This window comes from Tiliqua scincoides, chromosome 4 (assembly GCF_035046505.1).
Source record: "Tiliqua scincoides isolate rTilSci1 chromosome 4, rTilSci1.hap2, whole genome shotgun sequence".
Lineage (NCBI taxonomy): Eukaryota > Metazoa > Chordata > Lepidosauria > Squamata > Scincidae > Tiliqua > Tiliqua scincoides.
Window position 1 is genome coordinate 7706860 of NC_089824.1, and position 20378 is coordinate 7727237.

General features: G+C 45.1%; 1 protein-coding gene across 1 annotated transcript in view; it reads left to right on the top strand.

The window, feature by feature from the left end:
• Positions 1 to 20378, top strand: part of COL22A1 (collagen type XXII alpha 1 chain) — a 165780-nt gene that overhangs the window by 84560 nt on the left and 60842 nt on the right. The window contains exons 16-22 of the mRNA XM_066625564.1: positions 160 to 213; positions 551 to 604; positions 911 to 946; positions 2970 to 2999; positions 4015 to 4068; positions 4579 to 4632; positions 11323 to 11376. Coding sequence (XP_066481661.1) covers positions 160 to 213; positions 551 to 604; positions 911 to 946; positions 2970 to 2999; positions 4015 to 4068; positions 4579 to 4632; positions 11323 to 11376 — 336 coding nt within the window. The remainder of the gene's footprint in view (positions 1 to 159; positions 214 to 550; positions 605 to 910; positions 947 to 2969; positions 3000 to 4014; positions 4069 to 4578; positions 4633 to 11322; positions 11377 to 20378) is intronic.

Genomic DNA, 20378 nt, shown 5'->3' on the forward strand with positions numbered 1-20378 from the left:
GGTCCTCGACCAGCACAAATCAAGCAGCAAATTCTGTTTTGGTCTTGAGGCACACTCTGGACTGACCATGTGTGGGACTGGGCCTTTAGTTGTCCCACCGAGCTCTTCTGAAACAGCCTCACAGAATGGTGAATTCTCTATTTTTGTTTGTTCACTCAGGGAGAACCAGGTCTAGATGGCTTTCCTGGCAAGCCTGGTGTGGATGGGAAACAGGTACGTGTGCAATTCTTAATGATAAGAAACAATTTTCTAGAATTAACTGGAAATGCATTGAGAAAGATTCAGAATTGGAGATCATATTCTAAAATGTCATGGAGAATACCTTGGCATTTTAGGTTCTGAGCCTATTTGTTATTTGCCTTTGACAGGGGATACTAGTACATTATGCATGCATGAATATTGTTATCTACATACATTTTATTAAAGTTCTTCGTAGAAAATTATCTTCCGTGGTTGAGTTTTTTTTTTTTTTTAGGTCTTTGAGTCTGACAGTCTTTTTATTAAAAAAAAAAATCAAATGCACTTTGACAACAGGTTGATTTGATTTCAGGGTATCACAGGAAGCCCAGGCCAGCCTGGCCCCATAGGACCTAGAGGAGAAAAGGTAAGGTGAAGACTATGTGTGAGAAGAAAAACCAAAATCCATTGGCTATGTGAAGCTTCTTTGGTGACATTCTTGCTTACACATCTCAGCACTTTCCTAGGCAGACTAGGGGTTCCTCATGGACCGGATTGGGAGTCCCTGAAGGTCACACATGGCCCCTGGGCTGGGGTTTGGGTGCCCCTGGTCTATATTATGTCCTCTGAGATAGTTGTCCCATCTCAAATGTAATGGTGAAGTTGTCTATAAGGGAGTCAGAGATTGCTGTGGAAGCATATACACATTAATGCCTTTTTCTTTCCCTTGCAGGGTGAAATAGGACCTCCAGGAAAACCTGGCTCAGTTGTAAGCTGTTCATAAAGAAAAAAATATATATATATTGTGCATGAAAAAAGAGACTTTCTGAATATTAGTGGGTGACCAAGATTTCATGGATACAACATTACAAAGAAAGAGCTACTGCTGTATATAGAGATGCTAAAACATGGAGAATTAATGCTTGAAGGAGCCAAATGATTAGGTTTATAAAATCAGGGCTCAGTAAATCTTGGAACTGATCTCTTGTGCTTGGAAGGGAAGTGGTTGACTATATAGGTGGTGAAGATGTTAGACTCATGGCACGATAGATCCATTGCACTTATGGCAGCTCAACTGCTGCATTGCCATTCTGCATGTCAGAGCTGCCAGGAGAAATGGGCAAAGGCTTTGTGTACACCCCACATGTGCACCTAGCCCATGTTAGAGCAATAAGATGCTGGAGAGGGCAGGTCATGGGTGACTTGGGGAAGATTCAGGCTGGGATTTTCGAGGGCTGGCCAGGGGCTAGAAGGGGTGGATCCCAACAATAGCAGCATGTGCTGGGATGCTGTCCCTATTTTTCCAGCCCAACATGCCTCCTGCCTCTCCTCAGACTTACACCCACAAAATAGGGGGCATGGGTCTGAGGAGACCCATTGGCAACCAGGAGGAAGTAAGAAAGAAATTTAGTTTGCCTTTCCTAGGCTGTCTCCCCGCTCCCAATACTGCATACAGTGCATGCTTCATCAGCAGCTGCAAAGCAAAAGATGGGGGATAGGATTTGGCTCTCAAATTCAGATGAGCAGAGCTGCCAATTCCACTTCTTGGAATTTAGGTGGAGAGAGGAATAAAATTCATCCACTCTGCCAAAACTCTGGAGGGGATCAAGGAAACAGGAATGGCATCAGTGATTTCCTGGACACTTTGCTGAATCAGAGGGCATCGGGGAGGGCTGGTGGAGATCCTGCAATACCCCCGCTGCCTCACCTCCCTATGATCCTACTACAGTACAGTGAAGTGGGCAATATTTACTGTATTGTGGCTACATGTCAGACCTTCTCTCTCACAATGTGAGCTCTCAGCATCACAAGGGGGAGCATCTCAGAGAGATCAGCTTAAAAAAACAACCCTCTGACTGAATCAGAGGATGAGACACAGATCCTCTGACTGGTTCGGAATGAGACACTGCGCAAAAAGACTTTCCACTATGAATTTCTGGAGCAGCCCAAAACCTGATGGAAAACAACACAACCAAAAGTTAAGGTTCTTTGTGCAATTTTAGTGAGGACAGAAATTTGTAGTCTGAAGACTGTTTAATTGAAAATTTACAACAAAGGAATATTTCAGTAATTCATTACAGGAGACTATTCTGTATTTCTTTGAAGATTTACCTACAAAAATCCTTATTCAGTCTGTATGGAAACAAGGTGCACCTACCTTCAACTTTGGCATGCATATAGCTGCCACATAAGGGAGCTGTTAGTCCACTTGCTGGAAGACTAAGCCAGAACTTGGGATCTGGACAACAGTTATGGGATCTAGGCTTCAGTTATGCCACACATTTCAAAGCACTAGATCTGGTTGCAAGTTCTGGAGTCTACTTCTGAATGTTTGAGTGGAGGTCTTATGGAAGAACTTACAAACTCCAGAAGGTCCAAACTTCAGGACCCTCAAATGGTTCTGGCCTGACTCAGAGGCTTGTGATGCAAAAAATAAGACCATTTGGTACTCCAGATCTCTGAGTTTCAGACTTGTAGCTCCTGATGCTTACTATAGTATGTGAAGCAACAACATGCCCCTTTTTGCTACTTGCACTAGCCATTTCAATACCATAATACCAAGTCGTACATTGCTCAAGAATAATTTATCTCACAGTTTCTCAAATGCAGCCACCGGGGACTTCTAATGTAGGATTAGAGGCACTCGCTGGTCCATTGACTTGTAAAGGATGTGACTCCTGCATGCTTTGGGGCTACCATGTATGTTCTCTGGCTTCACTTGTCTTTCTGTCATAGGGAAATGGAGATCTTTTTTCCTCCCCAATGTTATGTATGTAACTTCTTTGTTGCAGGTGCAGACTGAGGGTCTGAAAGGAGAGCAGGTAAGGGCTTCCTCAACACTCTTGCACTGGCAATCAAAATAATATATAGACTTGATTATTCTAAAAGGCACACTTGGGATATTCACTATCAAAGACATCGATAAAACCAACAAATGCTGCAGAAACAATAAGCTGAGGCCGAGAAGTTTGGAATCTTCCTGCTATGAATAGACTGCCTTTTAAACCAAAGGAGATGCTGACAGGTTGTTTATCTTCCCCATGATACTTTCTATTCAAAGGTTGCAGTCCTCCAACCCACTCACTACTAGCTTGTTCATGAGAACTCCAAAAGAAATTGCTTTGTCTCCTTTCATTACCCTAGGAAAGTGGGAAGAAGATGCCCTTTGGAGCTCTTGCAATAGGCGTTGCATCTTATCTGTGGTTCGGTTTCCACTTACTCCATATTTTTGATGGTTTTCTTTTTCCTTTTAAGCATACAGCTATTCAGAATTTACTTAAAGGAATGGGGCCACTCTGAGATACTACAAAATCATGCTTGGGAATAAAATAAAACCCATTGAACATACCGGGCTGTACTTCTAATTAAACCTGTTCAGGATTAGGCCGTGTGATGAATAAAAAGTGCTGATGAACTAAATACTCTCATAGCAACTGTTCTGAATCACAACCAATGTGAACTATAAACTACTGTATGTGAGTAAAGAATCAGTTTGTTCTTTACTCAGTGCAAATAATCAGTTTGTTGAAGCTTTGTTGTAATATTTTTGGATGCAAATTTCTTTTGCATTTGTTAAAATCACGAGTAGGCCTTAGCTCGTTTGCACAGCTATAGTCTAACCTGCAGTATAGGAAGTGAGCACTGTAGTGCTGTCGAAGGTGCTGAGCCTGGGTGAGTCTCCAAAGGTTCAGAATCCATATCTGTGTAGCAGGCCCCATATCTGTGTAAGCAGGCCCCATATATATATATATGGTTTAGTTTTTGAACTGCTTTTGAAATTAGTATGAAAAATCAATACATATAAGTGTATATTTCAATACTGTTGTTTGAATTCAGGGATCTCCTGGCCCAAGAGGATCGATAGGCCCTCCTGGAACTCCAGGTAGCCCAGTAAGTAACTTGCTTCCTTGTACCTGTATATATGTTCATAGTCTGAAACTGATCTGTGCGCTCACTGAGGGAATATACAAAGCCCTGCATGTGCGTAATTTGGCCTTTTAGACTGGCTTGTTGACCTAGAGATGTAGTTCTTAAGTTCTTGTCCCGGGGCGGGGGGAGGTGAAGTGCATCTCTATGCTGCAGATACCTGGAATCCGTGTCTCTTAACCCCAGCATTTTGAGAGGTAATGCTGAAGATCCCTCTGTCTTTACCCAGAAACAGTGTGCTGAGAAGCCTTAGGCACATAGTAAAAGAGCTGCAGTTAAACATGTAATCAGGGAGAGTCCAGCCTTTTTCCAAAATGTGACACTGGCTCCTGAGAACTATTCTAAAGCCCCGATCTAACAACTTTAACTCTTGATAAAAGCACTGGCTTAGGCTAATTGAGTATGGTAGTAGATTTTAGTGTATGCATTTTTACATAGTCAACTGATCTTCTGTAAATGTTCTTCTGTTTACAGGGACCCCCAGGGCCAGAAGGCAAGCCAGGACCTGCTGGCATACCAGGTCAAAGGGTGGGCACCATTTGCACTTTTGCATGTCACAGCTTGTTTAAAAGACAGTTGCTGAGTTTGCTGCAGTGTTTACACTGCTGTCAATGTCTCTCTATGTTTCATTTGTTTTTACTGTGTTGGACAACACATGAAGGAGATTGTCATTACGCTGCATGTGGTGACATTTTTTTCCTGGCTTTATTGCATCATTTGCATTCTACCTTCCTTCAAAAAACTTGTCATGGTGCTTGATTCTCAAGGCACTCATGTGAGGTTGGTCAAGCTGAGAGACTGAGCCAAGTTCATGAGCTTCTTCATCAGTGGAGCAGGGAATGAATCTGAGGTGCCTCATTTACAATCCGTATCAGCACTACACCAATTGTCATGTAGCCCCCAAAATGTAGGCTTTGTGAAATCTCACAATACACTGTGAGAATTGTGCCGGGATCAAGTGCCAAAGGATAGGAAAGCCACAACATGAAGAAAACAGTGCCAAACCAGCTTTGTGGTACCCAAGGAGTGTTTGGAGGGGAAAAAAACTGAATGAGCATTCTAACAACCATTTATTTCTTACAATTTGCTCTGAGTTATTCCTACCTTAATCATCAGCGTCTGAGGAGCCAATGCAGCCAGTCCCACCCCCTCCAAGGCCTGAACCACCCCCCTGGCTGCCCCATTCTTCCCTCCCCTCACCCCATTCATCTCCTCCTTGCCTTCTCCATGCCCTCCACCCTCCCCTGCGCTGGACTTACCTGCTCCAGTGGGCCTCCATTGCTCTGCCAGCATGTGCGGGAAGCCTCTGGCCTTCCTGCCAGTGTGTCAGTGCCTTGTGTTGTCATAAAGCACTTTACAACACTTTGAGGACAGCACACTTTGGTGGAACGCATGTTCTACCAGTGCAGGCCCTCCATGTGATTAAGCCCAAAAGCTGAATTTTGTAGATTCATTGGTAGGGACGGCAAAGGACCTTTGGGACAAGGTATGGGCTTGATGGCATAGAGGGCCCTTCTGGACCAGTGGATGACCCTGTCATTCTGCATCTGGCTTTTTGCTCACAACTGCAAGGAGAAGGCCTTCAATTAAACTTGCATTGATTTCTTTACTTATAACCTGGAGACAGTCATTTATCATGGCAATTTAACAAACCCAGGCCAAATATTGCTTTTTTTCCCCAGAGAGCCAGTCATAATGTGATGGATGTTGGTCCTTACTCTGGCACACAGAGGCCTCTCACCTGTCCTTTGAATTATCAAACATGATTGGGGCTCATCTGTCTGTTCCAGTGATACAGAGCTTTGTTCTTTGTGATCGCCAGTTGACAGGGCACTCCATCCAGGCCTTGGTGTCAGGGCTCAGTCTGTCCTCTGGAAAGTTTCAGTGACCAAGATATGCAAGCTCAAAAACTTCTGAATGTAATGGGGATAGGATAAACTGTGTATGGGCAATGGTGTAACCCAACCCTTTTTATTCAACCATTGTAGCCCTTTTCACAAGCTACATTTTTTAGTACATATAAAATTGGTGAACTGGATTGTATATGTGGTTGCTGATCTGTATGCATGCAATTTTTGACATACTTGTGTAGCAGTACACATAATCTGCACTGTGCAGCTTTTAGGGATCCAGTCCCCTTGTTGATGTTTAAATGAACACATGTACAGTCAACTCACATGGAAATGCATACGTGTGTACAGGCATATCTTTGTTCATGCAATGCAACATAGTGTGTGAACAGCCTTAGTGCTAATCTTGTGGGTCCAAAATAGCATGACAAGCACACAGCTAAATGTCCTGAAGGTGAATGGATTTTAAAGGAGTCCAATTCTTAGCACTGCCTTACAACTGAATATCTGCCTCAGTCTACAGTTCAATAATCCAGTTAGTGTTTTCCTGCTGGGAATTCATCTTAAGCTAGACCCAAACAGTTGGATTTTCCCCAGCGATTTTAATTGCTCTTCTTCACTTTCTGGGATCTAAAAGGTGAATCTCTCACTTGCCCTGGCAGGATTCCACTCCACTCAAGTAATGGAAATTGCACCAGGTATCCAAGGAAATAATTCAATGAAGCCCCAAGATAATAAATTCTCTATTCAGAATGGAGACAATGCCATCACTGGTGGGTTGTAAATCTGTACTCAGTGATATGGATTCCTCCCACCTCTGCTGCTTCACTTTGCCAGGGCCAAAGGACAGCAAGTAAAATTGTTTGCATTTGAGTGGCACAGAATAAATATAATTACTTCCCAGGCTCACGTTGCTCATTTGGAAAGGTAATCCACACAGGGTGCCTTAAGCACACCACAGCAAACAGCACAGATGGTGACACTCCAAGTTTGCCGGAAAGTTATTTTCTCCTAAACTAATCAAAAGAGTGACAATTAGATTCCGTCAGGGCTGAAGCATAAATCTTGAGGAACAAGCGACTGTGATGTGCTCCCTCAGCAGGCCTTCATTAGCTGCCTTGTTCCATTAGGCACGAGAGGAGATATCAGCACGTCTGTTGGATTAGAGGCTGACTTAACTGCTGAAAGTGGAAAATTCTACTGAAACGTAGGTGTCTTTGCCTCCCCCACAGTCATCGTCCCTCTCCCCTTGCTGCTTCATGCATTTGTCTGGCAAAGTACTTGTTTTGAATATGTCTTGACCTGCCTTTCCCGAGGTCAAGCCATTGAACATCAAACTGAAAATCATCATTACATAACAATTCAATGAAGATTAAACCGTCACTGAAACCAATAAAATGGTATACAGAATAACAATTGGTGCAACGAGACCACAGAGGAGGATGTATGTGTATCACAGGTATATTAGACGATCCGGCCAGTTGGGCAACGGGCACCGTCTGGAAGAAATGTGCTCTGTATCCCCCTAAGGAAAGTGGCCCCAATTTCAGAACCGTGTATTCTGCTCCTCCACACTGCATCAAGGAGGAGATATCAAAGTGTGGGCACAACAACAGTGAAAGCCCTCAGAAGGTGTTTAATGGTGAGAGCATTTGGCCCAGAAGCAGACTGGTGGCTGGGAGAGGTGTCCCAAAACCAGCTGAGGACACCCTGCCTCTTGCTGTCACTCTCTCAAAATTGGCATCAGATGTGGCTTCAGATGAGTCATCCTCCAAGGTATCTCTTGCCACTGCCTACCAAGAAGGGACCTCTGCTAGACTTTACCAACTATTGCCATCCATCTCTGTATTTGAGGATCTCACTGAGCTTCCTTGCATTTCTCCTGTTTGGACAAGCTGCAATAATTCATAGCCCTGAGATTCCCCCAGCACACTCCCCTTTAAAGCTGAAACCCAAGAGCCTTTCCCAGTAGTATAGATAGCAGAGGGTGGTCCATCCCAGGTAATGCGCCTGGGGAGGTGGCGGCCATATGAGCCCCTATTGGGTGGAGACCTGTGACACATTTGGTGGGGGAGAGACCCTCCAGGTTCTGAATGGCCACAACTGATTGCCCTGGAAGCACTTTGGTGGTGGTGTGATGAAATGATGATGTCATTGTGCCTGGGTTCCGGGCTCTGTTTGTTGCTTCAGATGATTAAGGGGGTATTGCATGGCAATACCCCAGGTGGGAGGTAACGCCCACCTGAGGTGGCAATGGCAATACCCTCATATTGCATGGCAATACCCTCAGGTGGGAGGTAACGCCCACCTGAGGTGGCACCCATACTGACAACTCCACTGACCTTTCCCAAATGAAGCAGCATTCCCCATTCCCTGCTGGGAGCAATGGGGACACAGACAGGAAAACACTGGAAGGCAGCAAGAAAGGGGATGATAGAAGTAGTGCCAACCATGGCAGAAGCTCCAGATGCAAGGCTGCTTCTTCTCCATCAGTTCCCAACTGACAGGCATGCAAGTTGACCACTGGATAGGGAATGTTCAGAATTTCAACAGGAAGTGCCCATTCCCTCTCTTCTGTATGGTTGTGTGAAAGATACTCCTGGCCAGGCCACATAGCTGGGACTTCCCTCTAGACCCAGACTTACCTTTCTAGATGCAGAAACAGGTTCTCCACCTGAGAAAAGCCTAATTCTTGGTTCTCACTGGAAGGCTTACCCATGTGTGGGTTGAACCTCCAGCAAATTTCACTTGCTTTGAGCATCAGTGCTCCCATTTTAGCAAGGGAAGTCATGTGTAGGAATCTGCCTTTGACTGAGCCACACCATTGGTCTACCTTACTCAGTATTGTTTGAACTGACTGGCAATGGCAGTCTTGCCCAGCTGTGCTTGGAAATGGCAAGGATGGGATGGGCACCTAGGACTTTCTGCAAGCAAATCATGGGCCCCACCACTGAGCTTTGGCCCTTCCCCTACGATGCTATACTCAGCCAGCATCCATGCTGATGTCCACACCTGTATTGCGATGATCATCCAGCCCCACTGAACAGGCTGTATCTTTTAATGTGCATGTTCCCTCTTGCAGGATTGGCCCTATACATGGTCTCTTGCAAGACTCTATGTATTTATTTAAAGAGTTATACCCCACACTTTTCCCTCTCATCAGAGAAGTTCAAGGCAGCTTTCGCAAAGACTATAAATGCAATAAAATGCAATTGTAACATATTAAGAAACAAAAATGTATTATAAAATATACCCACATAAAACCACAACAGAAGCTGAGAGATCAATAAGGAGACCTGAATGTGACAGGAATCTAACAGCTCAACATAAATCAAAGGCTAAATGGTCACCGACCTCCGCCTTCTTCTCTGAAAATAAATTGTCTGGAAGTGACCCCTTTGTGTCACTGTCTCCATACTTGGTGGGGGGACGCCACATACACCAGAAAATGGACTTCAGCTCAGTGGGCTCTTTCAAGACTTATCTGAAGACAAGAAACATTTGATGGATGCTCCAGGGGAAATCACAAGTAACTCTATAATTAATTGCTGGGAAAAATAAATATTCATTCCCAATTGTTTCAAATGATGCTATGGTTCAGGTTGCTGATTGAGTCGACTCATGTGCCCCTTGTTTATTCAAAGGGCACATGCAGATTCACTGTGAACCGCACAGCTTAATGGCTGGCTCTGTCTATTCCGCTATTAGACAGGCTGGCATTTGGCAGAGGTTTCCATCTATAATAGTTCCTGGTGAGTGTCTTCAGTTATATTCTAGAGGAAACCAAATTCTTATATAACCTGGCAGCTCTGCTGATCTTGACTTTCCTGAGTGCCCCAAAGTTTGGATCTCACAGTAGGGAATTTGCCTTCCTGAGACCTCCACCAGGATAATTAAGTGGTGTGTTAGGGGACAGTGTTGAATGACCCAGTTCTATGGAAGGCCTACAGCAGTGGATCTCACAATCTGCTACCATGAGCCCTCTTACAGCGTTGAAAAAGGCACACTGAGAAGAATGCTATCAGGTGACTTTCCTGATTATCAGGAATGGCCCACGAGCAGCCTCTGCTGGAGACTACATTGTGAGAAACTTCTCTGCAAAGTGCAAGCAGCAGAAAAGGCCAGGAACCGGTCACAGGTGGCAGAGATGAGCAGTGTGTTGTTAGTTGAGGATTGATGCATGGTAGAGAAGGGCTGGAAATTCCCCGGCTGGTTATCAAATTCTAATGCTGCTCTTGCTGTTCTTTGCATCAAAACCTCTAAATGGAAAAGTCTAAATGGAATAGCAGAATGCATCTTCTGACTAAGGGATCACACTATTGTATGTGGAATTTTCCAGTAGGGAATGACCGCAGGCTAAGGATTGCTCCTTTTTTTTAAAAAAAGAACAAACCAAAAACACCCCCCACCACTTAATCAAATACAGCCAAAGCATCTGCTTAACTCTCCCATTTATCATATCCTAGATCAGTGGTTATCAAACTGTGGGTTGGGACCCACTAGGTGGGTCGTGAACCAATTTCAGGTGGGTCCCCATCCCTTTCAGTATTTTATTTTTAATTCATTAGACTTGATGCTCCCATGGTATGTGACTGCACTTGGGGAAATATTACAGATCTATACTTTTAATAGGCTTCTCTGCATATGCTTTTAACAATGATAGTCAGTGGGGCTTACTCCTGGGTATGTGTGGGTAGGATTGCAGCCTAGGATGTTAAAAATTTTCCTGCTTGATAATGTCACTTCCTTTCATGACATCACTTCTGGTGGGTCCTGACAGATTCAGACCCCTAAAAAGTGGGTCCCGGTGTGAAAAGTGTGAGAACCACTGTCCTAGATGTTTGTGATGTGACTTCTGCCAATGGGTTGTCCTTGTTTTCATTATTGGTGGTTTTGGCGTTGCTGTTTCTGCAGGTCCTTACACTGTTTGTGTCTTTTGTGCAAACCACTGGAAGGTTCCTGGAGAAAGAGGGGAGCATATGAGAGCCAGTTTCGTGTCACATTGGCAGAGTAGAATGCCAGCCAAGGACTCGGGAGATCTGAGCTCATATCCCTTCTTCAGCCATGAAGCTCACTGATCCACCTTGGGCGAGTCACCATCTCTCTCTCAGCCTAGACTACCTCAAAAGGTTGTTGTGGAAATGAAATAGGCAGATGAGAACAAGAGCTATCTCTATAGGAGGAGCAGGATATAATCATGAAACTTCCTTCCCTCTGAAATGGAAGGAGTGTTCTGTTTTAACCAACATTCCCATGTGCATGGGATGACCATATAAAGAATTCAGTGTGTGTGTGTGTGTGTGTGTGTGTGTGTGTGTGTTCCCTTGAGTGTCAGCTAATAACTCTGAATATTCTATTTGATGTTCAGGGTAAAAAGGGTGAAGTTGGTCTTCCAGGATTAGATGGACTGCCTGGATCTCCGGTAAGTAACATTTTTATTTTCCCCATGCTTTAATGTAACTGATTCTGTTTATGGTCAGGACGTTATTTTCCTCCAGTGTAGATCTCTACTAACTCAGGTTTTGACCTGTTTCCTTCTTTTATTTTCATTCCTATGCAACGTGTAGTTTGGCTTGCTGCAGATACCCTTTGAGATGTAAGCACGTTCTTTGAACAACAACCTACTAATAGTGTTCAGCCTCACTGGTGTCCATTGTGCTTTGCAGAGCTCATAATCCCAACAGGGAAGGCCCTGTCCTGAAGAGCATACAGTTTAAACTATACTCATTTGTTGCTGAAACATCTGACTTTGTATAATGAAAAATGAACATGTTAAAAAAATCTATAATCAGTTTCAGGTTTGTCTTTAAGCATACAGGAAGTGTGTTTTCTAATTAGCCCAAGGTCACCAATATCACATTTTTAATAGATGTTTGCACTAATTGTCCATGTTTTTGACTGAACGGAGGTGTTAATGAGGAGAGTGCTTTTGCAGTTACATATTGCAGCTTGCAAAACTATTGTTCACCCAATGGTTCACAGAACACAAATTCTGTACAAAAAAGGTACTAATGCAATCCGATGTATGTGTACTCATTCAGTGTGACTTACTCTCAAGTGTGTCTAGGATTGCAGCCGAAGATTGCGATCCTTACACTTTTGCCCAGGAGTAAACCTCACACATTCAATCTGAGGAGATGTGCATATAATTTCTCCATGAGCTACTCATATAACATATGAGCATGGAATTATGCTCATATAAGCATGGGATTATGAGCATAGGATTGGTCTATAAACTACTTCTGCTTAGCTTTGCCTTCACCTTCATCCTTGCTAACATTGGAGTATAAAGAATATACAGAATATATTTCCTCATTCCGTATTTATTTAACTCAACAGTTCTGCATACTTTTGCATGGAAAACATGCCAGATTCCTTAAAAACACTTTTAAGCCCTGACAGCTTTTTTTGCAGGAAGCAAATAGCTGATGGCTGGAATGAGCTATCTAAGAGGGGTTTCCATAGAAGACCACGTTTAAGTTATAACTTGTGTTGCCACCAAATTTTGCCTAATATTGTTGCAAATGTGAAGGTTTTCGTTCAGGTCCAGCCTCCTGGAAAGTCGTGACTGTCTGAGACTTTGGGTTGGTTTGTTCATCATTTGGGTTTTAACTGTCCAGGTTGAGCATCCCTAATCCAAAAGTCCAAAACACTCCAAAATGTGAAAGGTTTTGAGTCTGCCATCATGGCTGCATATTAGATGGTGATGTCAAACACAGATTGTCAATATGGGCGGCTGAGATAATGACACCTTTGCTTTCTGATGGTTCGGTATACACAAACTTTGTTTCATGCACAAAATTATTTTTTAAAAAATATAAAATTACCTTCAGGCTATGTGTATTGTATTACTGTGTACGGCTTTCCACTGTCGCTCACTGTCGCAAATGTGCCATAAAGCATGTTTGCGAGTCCTAACGCTGGGCAAGCACCCGTGCTAGCCTGGCACTGGCCAGTGCTGGGCTAGCACTGGGCAGGTCCCTGGCCAGTCGCACGGACCACCGAGCAGCAGAGAGGAAATTGGAGGCATGGGGGAGATGGCAGGAAGCGTTCCGGGGAGGGGTGAGGTGGGCAGAGAGCAGGGGGAAGCATGACAGGGCGGCAGGAGTTGGGGAGAGGGCCGGGGAGGTGTGCCAGGAGAGGGAGCAGGGAGGGAGGGAGGCGGGACTGTTGTAGTGGTGCTCCACCAGATCCAGAGCCTTCTTGTCAGGCTCTTACCTCATCGCCAACATTTTGGTTGGCAGTAAATCGAGTTGCCCCATTGCAGGGCTACTTCCTTTGCACAGGGGAAGGGGACGAAAACACATCCCCTTCTCCTGAGGTGCTGCCTGCTGCTGCTGTGGGACTGCAGGATGCAGCGGCAGCTGTTTCTGGTGCCACGGGAGCTCAGGATTGGGCTCTAAGATGTCTGTGGCCCAAATCCTAACCAACTTTCCTGCACTAGCATAGCGGTACCAATGGGGCGTGTGCTCCATCCTGCAGTTGGGGGGTACTCACGGAGGCCTCCTCAAAGTAAGGGAATGTTTGTTCCCTTACCTTGGAGCTGCATTGCCCTTATGTCAGTACTGGAAAGTGGGTTAGGATTGCACCCTATGAAACGTAAATGAATTTCGAGCTTAGACTTGAGTTCTATCCCCAAGATCTTTATGTATATGCAAATATTCCAGAATCAGAAAAAAGTGAAATCTGAAACACTTGTGGTCCCAAGCATTAGGGATGTACATTTAAAAATGAGACAAAATGAGTGGAAATGTATGATTCACAAGGGATTAGAGATCCAAGATTGGCTGCAGCTCTCTAGCAACAATGTGCTGATTCGCAAACTTGGGGCGCAATCCTAATTTGTGCTGGAACAGGAGGCTTGGGCTGTATCCAGCGCAGGATTGTGGCCAGCAGTGGCTTAACCAGAGGCAAGGGAAACTTTTCCCCTTAACCTGGGTAAGGGCTGCTGGCGCCTATGGGTCTCCTTGAACTTGCGCCACCTCCTGAGGTGGCACAAGTCTGAGGAGAGCGGAGCAGCTTGAAGCTACTGGATCCCAGCCCCACTTCCGGCTCCCCACCTGTCCGTCCCCAGGACCATCCATCACCCTCCCTCCCCCTGCCCAGGAACACCTCCCTCCTCCTCCACCCCCACACCTACCTTTCGTCCTTGCGTTGGCTCATCTGAGCTGGTGCAAGGAGCTGGAGGGAAGCTGGGGGGCCTGGCTTCCTCCTGAGGAGGTGCAAACCTGCTTTACGGCACGTTTGCGACCCTCCCAGACTGGCCCAAAGAACTTGGGCTGGCATAGGGCACAGTTAGGATTGCACCCTTGGACATGTTGCCTCATCCAATGTGGAAAAGCTTCAAGAAGGCAAAAGCTGAAGGGGGTAGCCATGTTAGTCCTAACCACACAGTCTGAAGACAGTAGAATTGGCTGCACTCATTGTAGCATTGTCTCTCCTGGAACAGGATTTGACAAGGGGTTTTCTTCCCGAAAAAGTGCAGGCGTCATAAAGCTCTATGGAGTTTTTCTCTATCTAAATGAGAAAAGGAAAGAAGCAAAGAGCATTAACTCTCTAATCCCGACAAAGAGAAAAAAGAAAGCATTTATGAGAACATTGCTTTGTACTTTTCCTTTTTAAAAAATACAGGGCTTTGATTCAAGGAACAACACTGAAAAGCCGCACACACAAAATTAAACTTTTTTTTTTTTAATCCTGAGGGAAGAAACCCCAAACTTGTGCCTTTCTATTAAGTGACACATTTCAACAAACAGCTCCTTACCCTCCTGTGGAAAACAAGCAAAGGTCTCCAGAGGAGCCTGCAATGCTCTGATCCAGCCAGGCAATTCAGAGCAATGTTGTTTGGTCTGCTTTTGTACAGAAAGCTATTTATTTTGTAAGAGCACTGGCCTCTGTGTCGGGGCTTTTGTTGGATAACCTGTGACTTGACTTGATTGGGGTATAATAAAGCAAACACCTGAGATGGTTCCTCTGAGAAAGCAGCCAGTTGCATTGGGCCATCACTCTCATGGCCAAAGATTTAGTGTTTTGCTGTAATTTACCTTCTTTACATTGGCCCAGAAAGCCCAACTGCAGCAGACAATGCCTGTTGTTCTCTTTTATGCTAATTTCTCATTAGCATAAGCATCAAAGCATCTCAATACTTAATACAAATTCCCCAATGAAGGAAAATATATTAAAAACCATTTTGGAAACTCATCTTTGCATTCATGGAACCTAGAAGGGGATTAGAAGGTTCCGTTTTGTGAACCTATGTTGATGAATGATTTGCATGAGGTCTACAGCCTGCCCCTTTGGATGTTTACTTGGGAGCAACCCCTAGTGTGTTCAGTGGGGTTCAAGTAAGTGCATAAAGGCTTTGATACGGTGTTGATTAATTATTAGATCTATATTTCACTTGCCATTTTGTCCTGTAGTATTTAATTTTGGTATTGGCAACCTTCAGTCTCGAAAGACTATGGTATCGCGCTCTGAAAGGTGGTTCTGACACAGCGTCTAGTGTGGCTGAAAAGGCCAATCCGGGAGTGACAATCCCTTCCACACCGGGAGCAAGTGCAGTCTGTCCCTGGTCTGTCTCCCTGGCTATGGGCCTTCCTTCTTTGCCTCTTAGCCTCAGACTGTTGGCAAAGTGTCTCTTCAAACTGGGAAAGGCCATGCTGCACAGCCTGCCTCCAAGCGGGCCGCTCAGAGGCCAGGGTTTCCCACTTGTTGAGGTCCATCCCTAAGGCCTTCAGATCCCTCTTGCAGATGTCCTTGTATCGCAGCTGTGGTCTACCTGTAGGGCGCTTTCCTTGCACGAGTTCTCCATAGAGGAGATCCTTTGGGATCCGGCCATCATCCATTCTCACGACATGACCAAGCCAACGCAGGCGTCTCTGTTTCAGCAGTGAATACATGCTAGGGATTCCAGCACGTTCCAGGACTGTGTTGTTTGGAACTTTGTCCTGCCAGGTGATGCCGAGGATGCGTCGGAGGCAGCGCATGTGGAAAGCGCTCAGTTTCCTCTCCTGTTGTGAGCGAAGAGTCCATGACTCGCTGCAGTACAGAAGTGTACTCAGGACGCAAGCTCTGTAGACCTGGATCTTGGTATGTTCCGTCAGCTTCTTGTTGGACCAGACTCTCTTTGTGAGTCTGGAAAACGTGGTAGCTGCTTTACCGATGCGCTTGTTTAGCTCGGTATCGAGAGAATGAGTGTCGGAGATCGTTGAGCCAAGGTACACAAAGTCATGGACAACCTCCAGTTCATGCTCAGAGATTGTAATGCAGGGAGGTGAGTCCACATCCTGAACCATGACCTGTGTTTTCTTCAGGCTGATTGTCAGTCCAAAATCTTGGCAGGCCTTGCTAAAACGATCCATGAGCTGCTGGAGATCTTTGGCAGAGTGGGTAGTGACAGCTGCATCGTCGGCAAAGAGGAAGTCACGCAGACATTTCAGCTGGACTTTGGATTTTGCTCTCAGTCTGGAGAGGTTGAAGAGCTTTCCGTCTGATCTGGTCCGGAGATAGATGCCTTCTGTTGCAGTTCCAAAGGCCTGCTTCAGCAGGACAGCGAAGAAAATCCCAAACAAGGTTGGTGCAAGAACACAGCCCTGCTTCACTCCGCTTCGGATGTCAAAGGGGTCTGATGTGGAGCCATCGAAGACAACAGTGCCCTTCATGTCCTTGTGGAAAGATCTGATGATGCTGAGGAGCCTGGGTGGACATCCAATCTTGGGGAGAATCTTGAAGAGGCCGTCTCTGCTGACCAGGTCGAAAGCCTTTGTGAGATCTATGAAGGCTATAAAGAGTGGCTGTCGTTGTTCCCTGCATTTCTCCTGCAGTTGTCTAAGGGAGAATACCATATCAGTGGTGGACCTGTTGGCTCGGAATCCACACTGCGATTCTGGATAGACGCTCTCTGCAAGTACCTGGAGCCTCTTTAGTACAACTCGGGCAAACAGCTTTCCTACAACGCTAAGGAGAGAGATGCCGCGGTAGTTGTTGCAGTCACCCCTGTCACCTTTGTTCTTGTACAGCGTGATGATGTTTGCATCCCTCATGTCTTGAGGTACTTCACCTTCTCTCCAGCAGAGACAGAGGATTTCATGCAGCTCAGTGACGATGATCTCTTTGCAGCATTTTAGGACTTCAGCAGGGATGCTGTCTTTTCCAGGTGCCTTGCCAAAGGCAAGGGAGTCCAGGGCCACGTGAAGTTCTTCTAGGGTATTTAATTGCAGATAATTATATAGGAGAGGGGCTGTAGCTCAAAGGAGTGCATGCTTTGCATGCATGAAGAAGGTCAGAGTCCCCGGCAACTGGGAAAGACCCCAGGACAAAATCCTGGAGAGCAGCTGGAAAACAGTCAGTGCAGGTAATCCTGAGAGAAATGGGTACAAGTCTGACTCAATGTATAGAATCATAGAGTTGGAAGGGGTCTAATAGGTCATCTAGCTCGACCCCCTACCTGTAGCAGGAAATCCTCCTACAGCATCTCCAATAGGTGCTTCTCAAGTCTCTGCTTGAAGCTCTCCAGTGAGGAAGAGTCCACCCCCCCCCCCCCGGCAATCTGTTCCACTGCTGAACCTCCCTGACCATCAGGAATCTTTTTGTGATGTCCAATCGGAATCTCTTCTCTTGCAGTTTGTACGTATTGGTTCTAGTTCTACTTTCAGAGGCAGTTGAGAACAAATTTGTCCCTTCAGGTATTTAAAGAGGGCTCTCATATACCCTCTCAGCCTTCCCTTCTCCATGCTGAACATACCAGGTTCCCTCAACCTTTCTTCATAGGGCTTGTCCTCCAGCCCTCTGATCATCCTTGTCGCTCTCCTCTGAACTCACTCAAGTTTGGCTGCATCTTTCTTAAACTGAGGTATCCAGAATTGGACACAGTACTCCAGCTGAGGTCTAACCAATGCAGAGTAAAGTGGAACCTTGATTTCTCATTACTTGGAAGCCTCATACACAGATTGCATTCCTAATTGGACTAACTCCCAAACATTTTCTTCTAATATTTGCTAACCTGGCACAAAATTCTGTCTAAGGCTAGGCCAAACTATTTCAGCATGACTTGCTCAGCAAAATGCAGCTGATTATTTGTTGCTCATCTCATTGACTTCAATGGAATTTGCACACTGAAAGGTTCTTTCCAGCACAATCTAGAGAGAGAGCTGCTATTCACCTGTGGCATGGGATCCAGGCCAGGGACCCCTATGAGAAAAGTTGTTTGTTTCTTGTTGTTGTTTTGTTTTTTGCTAGTCTTGACTGCCTCCCACTGCGGGATGCAGTACACACCACATTGGCACAGCTTTGTCAGTGCTGGAAAGTTGGTTAGGAATGCACTCTAATCAGATGAACTGACTTAAATCTGCATATACAGTAAAACATGTTGGAGATAATGGGCAAAACACAGAGATAGCAAAAGCGCAAACTGGCAGCTGCAGCGTGTGGTGCTCAGAGCACAGGGGAGGACGCCAAAAAAAGGAGGCAAGACCCAGGGAAGTAACAGCGCCAGAGTCTATTTACAGGTAGTATTTACAGGTAGAAGGCAGTTCCAGAAATTGGCAAGCAGAGGCAGTCCAGCAAACAGTCCAAGTAGTCAGCAAATCAGGCATCAGTCCAGCAGAGATTCGTGCAGCACCTCACTCCTACAACCCACACAGTAGAGTGCGCTGGTTGGACATTTATACTCCTGTCAGCCAATGGGAAACCCCGTGACCTCATCACTGAGGAATGTCATGGCATCATCCTGGGCAGGGATTGCATCAGCTTTTCCCATCTCTCCTTGTTCTGTGCAGTGACTCAGCACTTTGCCCTGATTGGCCCTTGCCCCATTGTCTGACAGGTAGGCTCACATTTGCTTACATACAACAGCAGTCTGGTAGGCCTGCCTTATCCAGCCACCAAATTGCCTTACTGTATGCTCATTGACAGTAACATACTGTAACAGAACCTCCAAAGTTGACCACCTCTCTATAATGACCACCTCCTTAAGTTGACCTAATTTTCACAGTATGGACAGACACTGCATATACACTGTGGAGACCAACCTCTCTATATTGACCACCTCCGTAAGTTGTATCTTGACCATTTTGACCATTGCACAGAGTATTAATTCACCCTCCATAAGTTGCCCACTGAACATGATACTGTGGGCCTGTGTTTTGTCTGGTTTGTCCCATCTTGGATAAGCAAAAAGCCACATGACAATCCCTCCCCTATGCCTGCTAGCGCTTGCGCGAAAGGGTTTTTATAGGTGGGCACACTGCACATAGCCAACAGACCTGCGCCAGCTGCCGATTTTACCTGGACATGTAACAAGTTGTGAGGGGCATGAGGTTGCTTGGGCATAGTGAAGCCACTGTCCTTTCACTTTGGTTCCCATCACCAGTGCATTACTTTACACTTATATTGAAACGTAACTGCTATTTTGCTGCCTCTTCTCCCGGTTTGGAGAGATCCTTCTGGAGCACTTCACAATCCCTTCTGGTCTTCACCACTCAGAAAAGTTTAGTGTCATCCACAAACTTGTCCACCTCCCTGCTCATCCCTGTTTCCAGGTCATTTATGATGTTGAAAATCACCAGTCCCAGGACAGATCCTTGAGCACTTTCCACCTCTATCCACACCCACTCTCTGTTTCCTGGTCCTCAACCAGTTCCCAATCCATGAGAGGACCTGTCCTCTTATTCCCTGACTGTGGAGTTTTCTCAACAGCTTTCAATGAAGGACCATATCAAACACCTTCTGGCATTTAGTGAATCTGAGGAGACCCAGTGGAGGCCAGGCAGCCTAAGTAAAAAGTGTTTTGGTTTTTTTTAGCTGTTGGGGCTATGTAACATGCTACATGCTATGGGCTGGCAAAGGGTTGCATTGGTCTGCCTGTCTGCTATGAAACCAAGTATTTTTTTTAACTTACATTTTTTTTAAGCTTATGAATTTTCAGGGTTTTTTTTTAAAACACTGACTGTGGGCTGTTTATTCTCTGTCTCTTGATATAGATATAGAAGATGATATAAATAGTAAGCATCACAAGAGGATCAATTTTCATTGATATTTGCCATAAAACTGTTTAAAAATCCAAACTAAATAATAACTTGGCCTTGCATTTGTTGTCCTGGGAGCTAAACATGATAATATTTAAATGCCTTTTTTTTCCATATGTTGACCACCTCCCTATGTTGACCAATTTCCTCCAGTCCCTTGGGTGGTCAATGTAAAGAGGTTCTACTGTAGATAGTTTTGATGAAAAATGCATACTAATTATTGAAATGGCTTTTGTTGCCCGTGACATCACTTGGATATCTTGCTTGAAGAGGACCTCCTGAATTCACCCCAATGATGTTTCACATTAGTCAACCCTTATGCAGAGGTCTTTTTTTTTTTTTTTTTTTTTTTACTGCTGGTGCTTTTCCTGGAAAACAACATTTTTCAATGCCCAGAACT